Source organism: Oncorhynchus keta, chromosome 3, assembly GCF_023373465.1.
Source record: "Oncorhynchus keta strain PuntledgeMale-10-30-2019 chromosome 3, Oket_V2, whole genome shotgun sequence".
Classification (NCBI taxonomy): domain Eukaryota; kingdom Metazoa; phylum Chordata; class Actinopteri; order Salmoniformes; family Salmonidae; genus Oncorhynchus; species Oncorhynchus keta.
The window spans coordinates 17,667,475-17,680,351 of NC_068423.1; the positions used below are offsets into that span (position 1 = coordinate 17,667,475).

The following is a 12,877-nucleotide window of genomic DNA, read 5'->3' on the forward strand; positions in this document are numbered from 1 at the left end:
GGTCTGAGCAATAACAGTACTATGTCTCCATCTAGTGGTGGTTGATTAAAAAAGGAGTGCCCGCGTCATCTGACACCCGGATATGACGCTTGACGCGCTGCATTCAAACTTGTTTTCAACTTGGAAGCAAGAAAGTGTCCGTTTCATTCTCATAAATCAAGCATCCTAGGTTGTTATTTCGGAAACAGAGTTATACATTGTGAGTTATATTTTCTAAATATTTATAGATGCATCCATACATGTTTTATTAACAATAGAAAATAGTTTGGGTTGAACGAACAAAAGTTTAGCTAGCTAAATAAGGACGGATTGCTGGCTACCTATAGCTGTGTTGTTAGGCAGACCAGCACCTACCAGTATTTAACTTAGCTAGCGAGCTAGCATTAGCTACCAACTCAAGAAAAATATATAGCCAACAACCTAGCAGATGATCTCTATCTTGTTGGTAAGATTATGTTATATTTATGTAATTCAGTTATAACGTTTTGGAGAAATGTTTTTTTTTCCGGTTAGGCATGTTCTGTTTTGGGCTTGAGTTTGTTTTGTGTTTTGCTTGCCAATTTAAACAAATAACGTTAGCTAGGCCTCACTGCAGGTGCGACATTTAATTGGATGTATGCCTAATTAAATAAACAAACTTGAGTATTTCCTATTAGATTTACTACCTAGATGTAGTTAGCTTTGATTGAAAATGTGCAATTGAATGAGATGTGAGTGATTTGAATTGTTATACATTGACAAAAAAAAACGTAAAACTAGTTTTTCTAGGTAACACGCCAGACATGGCATCAAAAAGCACCAAGGATATCATTGTCAACAAGTTAGGCTTTAAAACCAGTGGCTCAAAGCAAGCAGACATGGAAATGGACCGACTCAGGAAGGAAAATAATCACCTGAAGAAGATGATGGATGAAATATCAAAACGAACGGCGAGGCCACCAGACTTGGACAAGAGCAACTTGCTAGAGGTAAGTTAACTAGCTAGCAAAATGACAAAGCATAGTTGCTTGTGCAGACATAGACTCTTGTGAGATGCTTAGGCTAATCTAGTATTGCCAGTCAAATGATTATTATAATGTCCAAATGGAATGGGGTTGACACCGTAGTGATGAGGTAGCCTACATCCACAAACAGGAAACATTTCAAACCAAAACAACCTTTGCACTTTATGTTCATAAACTTGTGACCACCAATCACTTTCACAATGTGGCTTTGTAGCAGTCTGTGGGTTTAGCATTGAGAACATCATGGGCGTGTTCCTTTGAAGACCGTTGGCTTTTGAAATTGTCTTGATGGAGTTGTGATAACATAAAGATGAATCATGTTCATTTAAGAAGAGAAATAAACTACCAAAATGTTGCAATTGATTGCAGAGAATTCTGTCTCTGGAGACGTTAAGGGAGAGGAACAATCAGCAGCTGCTGGCAAAGGACAAGGAGGTGGAGACTCTGAGACAACAGCTGAGTTCCAGTGGGGGAGAGGTGGTGGCATCGCTCCAGTCTCAGCTGGACCAGGGGAGGAGAGAGGCAGAGCACAGAGAGAAACTCTTCCAGTCCCTCTCGGAGGAGACGGGGAATCTGAAGAACAACTTGGTGGCAGTGTCTGCAAGGTGTCAGGAACTGGAAGAACAGTTTCCTGATTTCCAGGTTGGTGAGCGGAATCTTCAGGCTGCTGAGGAGGCCTAGAACTTGTTCCATTGTGTTAACCAAGGATCAGTTACGGAGAGAATGTATGTGTGACAGGAAGACACTTTAAGGTTCACGCCCCTCAATATTCTAACATTACAGTTTCCTGTATGAATGTTGTGGTTAGGCTGGGACATTCAAAATCTCAAGGTGAAATATTATTTTTGAACTCTAGATGGCAGCCTTTGCTCTCAGAATGTCCCCTCTGACATAATACTTGTTAACTCTCAGCTCAGGTGGTTTTAGTGCAGGGTTGCGTACAGTACGACAGAACGGGGTGCAACATTGAATTCATCTGAAAGGGCACTGTTCTGAACAACCAGTTGAAAAGCGTTGTGATTATGGTGGCCCACAGGGCGATTACTGTATGGTGTACTGCATAGGTTTTGTCTTTTTAGATGGTCACACCCATATTGATCAGGCCACAGCACCAAACGTAAGCAAATTTACCTCAAAGGCTGTTGACAAATGGTGCACACAGTTTTGGGGAAGCGTGTTCAGTACAAACCGTCACGCAACATAGCAAACGTTGAAGCTATCTGAACGCACCACAGGGGCTACTCAACAATATTCTTATGGGGGCCACTTTTTAAAAGGTAATTGCAGGGGCGCCAGACATTTTTGACATGCGATTAATCTTCCGGAGAACTATCAAAAACAGCACACACCATTATAAAGCACTTAAATGTTGCTAAAAGTAATTAGGTCATTTTTAAAATCCTTTGAAAATAGGATTTTCTTTTTACTGCCCTAACACACTGATGGTAATAACATGGACCAGCAAGCTATTTGATTCTCTATTTAAGGGGGAGGGGGGGGTAGCCTAAGCTAGGGGGAATTTCCCCCAGTCATTTTTTTCCCCCCACTCCCTTCTAATATTTCCTGCACGACTTCATAGAGAGAAACAGAAGGCACGTACGTGTCCCTGAGAGTCTTAGCTTTCAGGAATGGGGTGATATTAGCTTATTGCACACTGTTCACACAAGTCAAATTCATAGGAAGATTTATTTGGAGCTGCTAAAAACCATACTGATAGGCCTTGTCATTTTGGCAATAAACATCACAATTTTGTCTCCAGATTTTTTATATTTTTTACTAATGTTCAGAATTGATCAAGGGGCCAGTCTAAATTGATTAAAAGACCGGATCTGGCCCGCAGCCACCAGTTGAATAGGCTCTGACAGCATTTCCTATTTATCATCTTTCATGATTCAAATATTACATTTATTTTCCCAATTTCTTATCTATCCAATCTTCTTAGTGCCATATTTATAAGAGTGAGAATGACAAGTTAGCCATTTTATGATTACAGAGTTTCACAAGCATTTAATTGTTTAACCTCTTTGACCACTCTACCAGACAAGTATGACAGACCCTTCCCTCTGATAAAATGAGTTTTTCCTAAATTTAAAGCACTGGTATGGGGGAAATGGTTTACCACTAGTCTTATTCATGGATAGAGAACTATTTGTATTATCTGTGCTCTAATCCATATGTAACTTTCAAATAACCATGAGACTATGTTCAAGGCAATCCACCTCCTAACAGGCCCTCATCATCGGGGGCATTACCCTCCACAACAAAACCCCCACCGCACATGTTCAGTCATACAGGATGGGCAGACCATCTGGGAAAAGGTTGTCAAGCTTTTGATCCCAGTCCCTCTCCTCTCGAGGTGGAGTTAAGGGCCTGAGCAGACCAATGGGTTTTACAGCGGCGCAGCCTTGAGACGTACCGTCTCCTTAGGTCATAGGTATCATGTTCCTGGTCTTACCAGGCAATCAGATGTCAACCTGTGGGCCAACTTTAACATCATTATTATTATGAGATGGACCTGGCGTCGCTTTCCAGGGATTGCAGAACGAAGGCAGCCCCTCCAGGGATAGTTGGGCCTTGGTGTTATTGAGGATGTATCCCAGCCAGGCTGACTAGGCCGCTGCTGCCGAGAGGTGGCTAGGCCACTGGCTGGTTAAAGGACACCCTAGGCATTATATTATTGTATTCAGTACTTCACTAGAGGCGGCTTTGCATTTAGCTAGGCTTACTGCCCTTTTTAATGATTATATTATGTCCTTTTTAATCTTGATTTCCTTGTGTTTCTATATATATTTCCACACACTGAGTTTGGAATAATAGTGAAAATTATCATTATGCCCTTTTATAGTGGAAGAGCTGTTTGAAAAGACTGTTTTTGTGGGATGGAGTTTTGGCTTGCCTGGTGACGTCACCAGGTAGTAAATTAGTTTAATAATCCAATATGAAAGTGTTCCAAACTACTCTGCCAATAACATCTACTTTTCCCTTTCCCACTAGTCCCAGAAATTCCTAGAAATGGCTCTTTGCTAAGAAGCTATTTTTGTTTTAAATTCAAATGGTCACAGTAAGGTACTTAATTGTTACCCAGAAATGATGTGATATTCCGATTAAAAACGTCTCCATTAGACTTTTTAAGTAAAACATCCAAGACTCTTCTCCCACAGACCCACATACAACAGACCATGTCTTCATGTAGAAAGTAATTGTCTCTGTTGTGTACACCTCTGCAATTGTTTTGATATATTCTAATACCCGTGTTTCTATACTGTTTGATAGAATGGCAGGGTCCCCACCGGTGAGGTTGCAGTAGTTCAGGATCACCTGAGAGATGTGAGTTGAATAACTTGTCAAGATTAAAATTGCCATTTTGTTTTCGTCTTTGTCTGCTCAAAAATCGTAGTGCGTTGAGTGCTAAGAAAAACTGTATAACCTAACCCTTACCCCTGTGTCTTTTTTCCTGGGTTCCGTAAGGCTTTGGAGAAGAACCAACAGTGGATGGTTTATGACCAGCAGCGAGAGGCCTATGTCAAGGCAGTCCTGGCCAGAACCCTTGAGTTGGAGCAGCAACTAAATCAAGCCAACCAAGCTCTCCAACAACAACACAAAGAAGGCGATTCAGCCGGTAAAAAAACGGGGCCTCTGAGCCAGTGTGGGATCTGGCACTCGTTTGCTGTTAAGAGCAAATCCACTGTTAAAAATCGGCAGATCCCACAATGTTCTCCGCATTATAAAGGCTTATTTCACACACAAAAAATGTTCCATGTGGTTAAAATAATTACCCTCTAGGCCAACGCTTGTCAGTCTGTGAATACAGCATTTCTTAATTGGGGTGGTTCTACTAAGTGAACATGGAATTGTTTTAAGATAGTCATAGCACTGACCGTTTAGCTTTTTGATTTAGAATTTTTGGACCCTTTAGGTCTCCCCCCTCCCCCCAAAAATATATAAAAAATATTTGATGAAACATTTGGCCTTACTGCTATTAGCCTGTGGAAACGCATTGAATACCAGATTCATACATGGAAAAACTGATAGTACAAATAAATACATCTAAAGGAAGTTTGTTTTGAAGTGTCTGTATTATATTAAGAGATATAAGATGGATCAGGAAACTATTTGTATTTGTTTAAACAGATTTAACCCCTTATTTTTGGCACTAAACTATATATATAATTCCATTCATTTTTAAAGTGGTACCAGGCTGCTTTCAGGTTTGGCTTGTGGGCGTCCTAGAGCAAATGTGCGTGTTTGTGAGAGACTCACCTTTCCATAGAGGGGTCATATTAGTGTGTAGCTCGAACCGTTCGGATGCTACTGACAGAAGTTGGCAGATCGGCGATACTGACTTCAGACTACGCCTGTGACGCTTGTGGGTCTCGTAGACCTTATACTGCAGATGCCAAAAATGGCTATTGGCAGATGCGGTGGATTGAGTCGTAGCTCATGGTCAAAATAAAAAAAATTGGATATCTCCAGTTTAAACAGATGGATTTTGTATTATGCTAATTTGATTTCCTGAAATTAACTGAAGCTTATAATTAGTGTTTACAAATGAGTTATAATTAGCTATTACAAGTGGTAAAGCAAAGTATACTTGACAAACGGTACTTTCTAGTGCCCGATTCATAAGTGTTGCATAGAGGATCATATTTTATTGTAACCCTGCTTGATTTTCCCCAGCACCTGAGAAGTCTTCCCCCCAGCTGCAGGAGTACTACGACAAGCTTCTGCTGCAGGCCAAGCGGGACGTGGAGGCCCAGAAGGAGGCTGCTGCGCGGGCCCAGGGGAGGTACGAGGAGCGCTGCCGGGAGGTGGCCGAGGCCCGAGAACAGCTCCAGGCCGAGCGCCTCAGCAGGAGACACAGAGTCAGCGAGGAGAGGAAGTGCTTGGCTGACAGGATGAGGTCTGAGCGGGACAGCATGGACGCCAGGTTGGAAGACGAGAGGAAGAGGTCTGCTGAGCTTCTGCTGCAGGTACTGTTATACACCAGGGAGATACTTTGTGTGGTTTATTGTGCAACTTTGTTTGACCAGGTGAGTTCATTTATAAAACATTGTCATTTGCCACCATGACCTGTGGATGAGTTGCTGGGGAAAAGTTGGTTTTTAAATGAGTCGGGTTGTGTCTCGTTGAATATATACCGATCTAACAACAGTTCAATGTAGTTGGGGATTAAATAAAAATGTTCTGTGCTGAACCATATATACCCGCTGGAGAAGGGGGTTCGATCCCTGCCTCAGCCACTTTCTCGCCTAATGCTCCTCGTTCTTCTTCACACCCTCTACACTTTCCCACTATTCTTTCAAAAGACACAGTAATACTGAATGTTGATAGGACCTCCAATTTCCTTTAAGACAAAATACTGTTTTCTGTTCAGGTGAATCTACTCCAGAAATCTCAGTTAAATCAAAATGAGGAGCAGAGGAGAGTTGCTGTACTGGAACAGCAGGTATGTAGGTCGTTTATCCATGCATAATCACTTTACCCCTACCAACATGTACAAATTACCTCGACTGACCTGTACCCCTGCACATTGACTCGGTACCGGCACCCCCTGTATATAGCCTCGTTATTGTTATTTTTTTGTGTTACTTTTAATTTTTTTAAATCGCTTTAGTTTATTTTGTAAATATTTTCTTAACTCTTTCTTGAACCACATTGTTGGTTAAGGAATTTGTAAGTAAGCATTTCACGGTAATGTCTACAGTGCCCTCCACTTACATTGGCAAAATTGGTAAACTTGAGCAAAATGGGCTGTAAAAAAAAATGTCTTTGCTGTTTTCCTCTTGGCCTTTCATTCAAAATATTCACAAAAAATCTAACCTTTTAATTGAAGTAAAATTATTGAAAAAAATACATGTGAAATAAATATTTTTCTCCATAACATGTCTGCCACAATTATTGGCACCCCTATAAATTCTTATGAGTAAAATCTGACTGAAGTATATTCCAATTCATATTTTATGTATTTAAATTCACCTGAGTGATTAGGAATACTTAAGTGGTAAGCCATGACTTCCTGTTTCACTGGGGTATAAATATGAGGTGACATACAGGCCAAGTTCCCATAGTCATCCATCACTATGGGGAAAGACCCGAGAATACAGTAATGATGTGCGACAAAAGTTGTTGAGCTGCACAAATCAGGAAATGGCTATAAGAAAATAGCTTACCGGTTGAAAATGCCCATTTCTACTATCAGGGCAATAATTAAGAAGTTTAAAGCAATTGGAGGTGTTAACAATTGGCCTGGAAGAGGACGTGTGTCTATATTGACCCCACGCACAGTGAGGAGGATGGTAAGAGTGGCCAAAAAAACAGCTGGAGAATTGCAGATGTTAGTTAGGTCAGAAACTCTACAAAACTACGATCAGACGCCTCATATGTAACCACAAGTTGTTTGGGAGGGTTGCCATAAAAACAACAAACCCGGTCATCAAACAACAAACTCAAGCGCCTACAGTTTGCCAAACGTCACTGGAACTTTCAATGGGACCGGGTTCTGTGAGACCAAAATAGAGCTTTTTGGAAACAAACCCCAGAGGTGGGTTTGGCGTAGACAGAAATATATCCATGCAGAAAAGTACCTCATTCCCACTGTGAACTATAGTGGTGGATCTTTGATGTTGTGGGCCTGTTTTTCTTCCAACGGCCCTGGACAACTTGTTAGGATACATGTTAACATGGACTCTAAGTACCAGCAGATATTAAATCAAAACCTGACTGCCTCTGCTAGGAAGCTTAAACTGGGCCTTGGTTGGATCTTCCAGCAGGACAATGAACCAAAGCACACCTCAACATCAACACAAAAATGGTTCACTGACCACAGAATCAAGGTTTTGCCATGGCCGTCCCCTGGCCTAAACCCTATAGAAAACCTTTGGGATGAGCTGAAGAACAGTCCACAAGCATGGACCTTGGAATCTGGAGAGATTCTGGACGGAGGAATGGTCTCGGGTCCCTTGCCATGTGTTCTCTAACGTCATTACACATTATAGGAGAAGATTCTGAGCTGTTGGCAAAGGTAAGGAAGGAGTGCCAATAATTGTAGCACACATATATTTGAGAAAAAATATTTGTTTTGAGTTAAGAATTAAAACATTTATTTAATTTGTTTTACTTAAATTAAAAGTTCGATTTTTGTTAATATTTTGAAAGACCAAGAGAATAAACAAAAATAAAAAATGATTTACCAAGGGTACCAATATTAGTAGTCGGTGCATGTGACGAATACAATTAGATTTTCTATTGGCAACCTAAACCATTCCTGACTCTAGATTGTGAAATAGTCTGTTGTATAACATGTCTTATGCAATACAACATCCAAGATCTCTGCAGTGCTCTCTTGATTTGCTGTTGTCTATTCCCCCCAGATCCAGCTGTCTGCCAAAGACTTTGAGAACGAGAAGCTCGATCGGCACAGTTTACAGCATCAGTTGCACAAGGTCCTGAAAGAGCTGCGCAAGGCTCGGGACCAAATCACGAGACTGGAATCCAGCCATCAAGTAAGCAATTGCAAAATGTTGCAGTACACTTAAATTCTTTTAGACTTTTCTGCTTTTCAATTGTCATCATGAATACCTTTGCTATCTTCAGATAAGCAACTGTGGGACAATTGATTGGTTTCTATGTATTTTCAATTTCGTAAACAGCAGAGCGAGTCTCGTTTCTCTGAGCCAAGTTCTTACAACAAGCTGGAGTTTGATAGGCTGTCCATTGAGGATCCCATCCCCACCTCGCCCTCCAAAAGCCTTCTGGACGAGAGTTTCCTGGAGTGTCCAAAGTGTAGAGCCCCATACGCCACCAGTCAACACAGAGAACTGCTGGCCCACCTCGACTACTGTTTCACTTGAACAGCCTCTGGGAATTAACAAGGGAGTACATCTGGCCATTCTCAGTCTTGCTTTTGTCTATAAGATATTGTATTTATATCATCTTATAAGAGGAAGTCTATTTGGTTTGTGTTTATGCTCTTTTACATGACGATGTTTCTTTCCCATTTTATTTATGTGTCTACTGATGATCTACTGTAAGATCCTGAAGGTGTGTTTACCAATAAATCAGTGACTATTTTTGATTGACAAGAATAAACGATTTTGAATTATTATTATATATTTTTTTGTGATTTAAAAAAAAATCTTATGTGGATGGTTTTGTCATAGAACGTATGTAAGATTAGAACATGAAACAAGTGTTCACCACATAGGTCCTTTATTTTTTCTGTTGTACCTCGTCTTTCTATAAGCATTGTTTGCATTCCTAAGGTGTATTCCATCAGTTTTAAAGGCCCAGTGCAGTCAATTAAAAGTATAAAAGTACGAACAATTTTGACCAGTTTATTTAACTAGGCAAGTCGGCGAAGAACAAATTCTTATTTACAATAACAGCCTACCCCGGCCAAACCCTAACCCGGACAGTTGTGCGCCACCCTATGGGACTCCCAATCACAGCCTGTTGTGATACAGCCTGGAATCGAACCAGGGTCTGTAGTGACGCCTCTAGCACTGAGGTGCGATGTCTTAGACCGCTGCGCCACTCAGGAGCCAATGGATTGATCCCCAAGCCACAATCCTAATGCACCGCTTTAGTGTCCTCTACTCAGACCACTCTGATATTCCTAACAAAATTCTTGCTTGAGAATAGTTTTTTACTAAAAAGCCATTTTTCTTTATTTTTGACCATTTTAATGGACAACTATCACAGTAAGTTACTTGTTACCCAGAAAAGACTTGATATTGAGATAAAAATTGCTGCACTGGGCAATGTTACATGTGTGAGTGAGTAAGGCCAACTTCCGCCTCAGTTCTTACTTTGCAAACCAGCTCGAATGAGATTGCATGAGTAAGTCCTTGCATTAAACTATTTAAGGCCAAGGATTAGCGAGGCTTCTCTTGGGTAGGGGAAAAGAGGTTAATGTGTCTATTCAAGGAATGTTACAACAAGGACTTAGCTGTAAGGTTACTGCTGCAGAACACTGATATGGTTGGTTCCAGGCAGTGCGTTATGAATAATTCTCAGTTTGATGCCTTTTTTAATTTTATTTATACATTTTGAAACCAGTTTGGTGATAAATAGATTATTGTCCTTTTTCAGATAATTGGGTGTCTTTGTTTTTCATTTGATTAGATTTTTGTTTTGGCCTGTATCCAAAAGCTGTCTTTGCACTTTGTTATACACTGTACAAAAATGTGCAATAAAGATGATAGTGCAATGGCTATCAACACAATCTTTGAGTAATTGTCTTTCTGTCACTGTTGAATGGAAGCCATGTGGGACCATGCAGTTGTATGAATGGCAAACCAACCTGATGACATCAGAGCACAAAGTATGACTTGAAACCCTTGATGCTAATAACACAAAATAAACACTGAAATAGTACCATTGTGTTTCTATTTATTTCAAAAAGTAATTCAAGACTACATCATACAATGTCAATCAGTAAAGTATCCTATATCCTTCCTGATACATTCGGATACAAATCATTTGGTTGGTTGATGGCTGTCTTTGGTAACGGCAAAGTTCCCCAACTGCTGGAAGTGGCTGGCCAGTGACGGTTGGTTTGTTTTTGTTGTGGAACATGGTTTATATTTACAGCCTGATTCTGATATGTGGAATTTTACACCCATGATATCCATCTGACTAGTTCCAGATCAGCTGCTTTCACAGAAACCTGCAATGGAGGAATAAAACACGTTTACACATACTGCTTATACTGAGCTTATAATTGATATTTGGATTCCATAATAGTTAATTAGACCAGAAGTTGCACAATTGGTTTTTGCACAAAAGTAAAGTATTACTTTTAATTACTAAATTGACTTATAACGACGCTTACCAGTGTGTGAAACACGTCTGTATTTGCCGAGGAAGCAGATCTCCTTTTTCTTGTCGGTGACAATCTTCTGGTCCTCAGGCCTCAGACCGGTAGGGTGGCGGGAGAAGATGAAGGAGTATCCATCCAGGCAGGTGCCGTCCAGGTCAACTTCTCTGCAGGAGTAGTGGATGGCATAGTTGTCGTAGTCAGTGTCAATGACCCAGTGGTCATCGTCTATGTGGAGGAGAGAGGAGACAGAATAATAGCAATGGTTGGTTTAACAGCAGGCTTTGGACAGTAGGCAGCTTCATCAATGACATGCTATCATGTACAAATGAAGAATAGTCAAGTTATCCTCAATAGGTAGTGGTGTAACTCAATGGAACATTCTGTACAACAATAGGAGATTTTAGTCTTGTATTTTGAGTCTGTAGTCTTTCTTACTTCCAGACTGGAGGTATGCAGCAGCGCCCCAGTATCTCATCTTGAACTTGGCAGGGTCTGGAGTGTCCTCGAAGGTGCCGAACATGTTGGCACACATTTCCCAGTTGCTAAAGGGAGGAAAAGGAGAGTTTAAAGGGAGGATAGGGGGAGGAAAGGGGAGGGAAAAGGGAATAAAAGTGGAGGATAAAGGGAGGAAAAGGAGAGTTTAAAGGGGAGGATAAATGGAATAAAAGGGGAGAATGAAGCAAAGATAAATGAGTAAGTTCAGTAGAAGTGAATGCATGATGAATTTTAGAAGGTTTGAGAAACTATTTTGATCGTTTGGAAGTAAACAGAACTCACTTAAGGATGATAACTCTTCCCTGGGCAGTTGCAGTCATTTTGCCACTTCCATCTACTGAGAACTGAGCAACAACATTGTCCAGGAGGAACAGACCAACAGGATCTTTCTTGGCCACAGCATACCACCTACCAGTATACTGTAAGATGAAATGAGAGCTCTATCAATCTCTGCTCTGCATAACATACAATGAATGAAACTCCAGTTGCATTCTACATTGAACATTCCAAGTCTGATAGAACAGATTGGACAAGAGCAGAGATACTTTATGGAAAGTTACATTTTGGAAATGTGAATTTTGTTCTTACCCTGCTTCTGTCGAAGTTCTGCATGACCTGAATGTTTGAAACCTGACAGTCCTGTGCCCAGCATGTTGCCAGAACACAGAGGGCCACACAGATTCTCAGCATGTTGCCTTGTTGATGGATCCGTGGAAGACAGAGCCCAGAGACAAGAGAAAATATCACAACATCACAATCAGTACATCGGGCAATATACCACTCCATTACAGCTTCAATCTAAAAAGGTTGCAAACTAATCAAAAATATGAAAAGTGAGTTAAAAAGGTAATTGATAGTATTAAAAAACATCTGCCAGAAAAACCCTAAGCAGAGTACATGTAAAACCCTAAGCAGAGTACATGTAAAACCCTACTATCCCTTCCCATGTAGTTCATACCTTGTAAAGTCTGAGGTGCCTTAGAGCTGCTGTTCATCTACATACAGAGGTTTTTATAGTGTAGAGTCCTGCCACAGCCTGGGTTGAGTAAGAACAACAACAGATGTGAGACGGCCCCTAACCAATTGGGAAAACATTACGTAACTCCAACCAAGACTCCCATTTTGTCCAGATGTGTTCTGCACATTTGACCCCTGTCCCAAAAATGTGTTTTTGCTGCCTTATGAAACATCTGTTGTGGGTAAAGGCAAGAGCATATCTGGAATACTATACATTAGACATACTCACTATCAATCACTAACCGTGAAAGGTTCAGCTTCAGCAGTACGAGCCCCAGGTTAACGTCCAGATCCAGACTTTGAAAGAAATGTTTCAGCTCGCTTTTTCCCCCTGGAACAACTACAATATGTTACTTCTGGTTAGTCTCATCCCACTGGGCAAAAACTGGTCGAATCAATGTTGTTTCCATGTCGTTTCAACAAAAATGTCAATGTGATGATGTTGAATCAATGTAGAAAAGTGATTGGTTTTGAAAAAAGTAATCAATGTAAGGGAATTTTGTATTTTTTCACCCAACTTTTTACCTAAATCCAATGGCAT

The 12,877-nt window shown here is 40.7% G+C and overlaps 2 protein-coding genes across 6 annotated transcripts; one reads left to right on the plus strand and one right to left on the minus strand.

Annotated features, from left to right (window-relative positions):
* Positions 1 to 50: 50 nt before the first annotated feature.
* Positions 51 to 10,227, plus strand: LOC118368074 (centrosomal protein of 55 kDa-like). 5 transcript variants are annotated; one of them, XM_035751831.2, is made up of 9 exons: positions 51 to 199; positions 760 to 968; positions 1,374 to 1,646; positions 4,278 to 4,331; positions 4,473 to 4,623; positions 5,682 to 5,974; positions 6,379 to 6,450; positions 8,375 to 8,506; positions 8,654 to 10,227. In XM_035751831.2, exons 2-9 carry the CDS (start codon positions 783 to 785, stop codon positions 8,852 to 8,854), a joined length of 1,362 nt encoding a protein of 453 aa, XP_035607724.1. In that variant the 5' UTR covers positions 51 to 199; positions 760 to 782; the 3' UTR covers positions 8,855 to 10,227. The 5 variants fall into 5 exon arrangements, with proteins under 5 accessions (XP_035607724.1, XP_035607757.1, XP_035607739.1 ...); XM_035751864.2 differs by having other exon boundaries at positions 1,392 to 1,646; XM_035751846.2 differs by having other exon boundaries at positions 69 to 199; positions 769 to 968.
* Positions 10,228 to 10,374: 147 nt separating this feature from the next.
* On the minus strand, positions 10,375 to 12,361 carry LOC118368100 (retinol-binding protein 4-B). Its single transcript, XM_035751876.1, has 6 exons — positions 12,278 to 12,361; positions 11,908 to 12,014; positions 11,602 to 11,738; positions 11,260 to 11,366; positions 10,837 to 11,049; positions 10,375 to 10,671 (listed from the first exon to the last, which is right to left on the minus strand). Exons 1-6 carry the CDS (start codon positions 12,312 to 12,314, stop codon positions 10,652 to 10,654), a joined length of 621 nt encoding a protein of 206 aa, XP_035607769.1. The 5' UTR covers positions 12,315 to 12,361; the 3' UTR covers positions 10,375 to 10,651.
* Between the last annotated feature and the right edge of the window lie 516 nt (positions 12,362 to 12,877).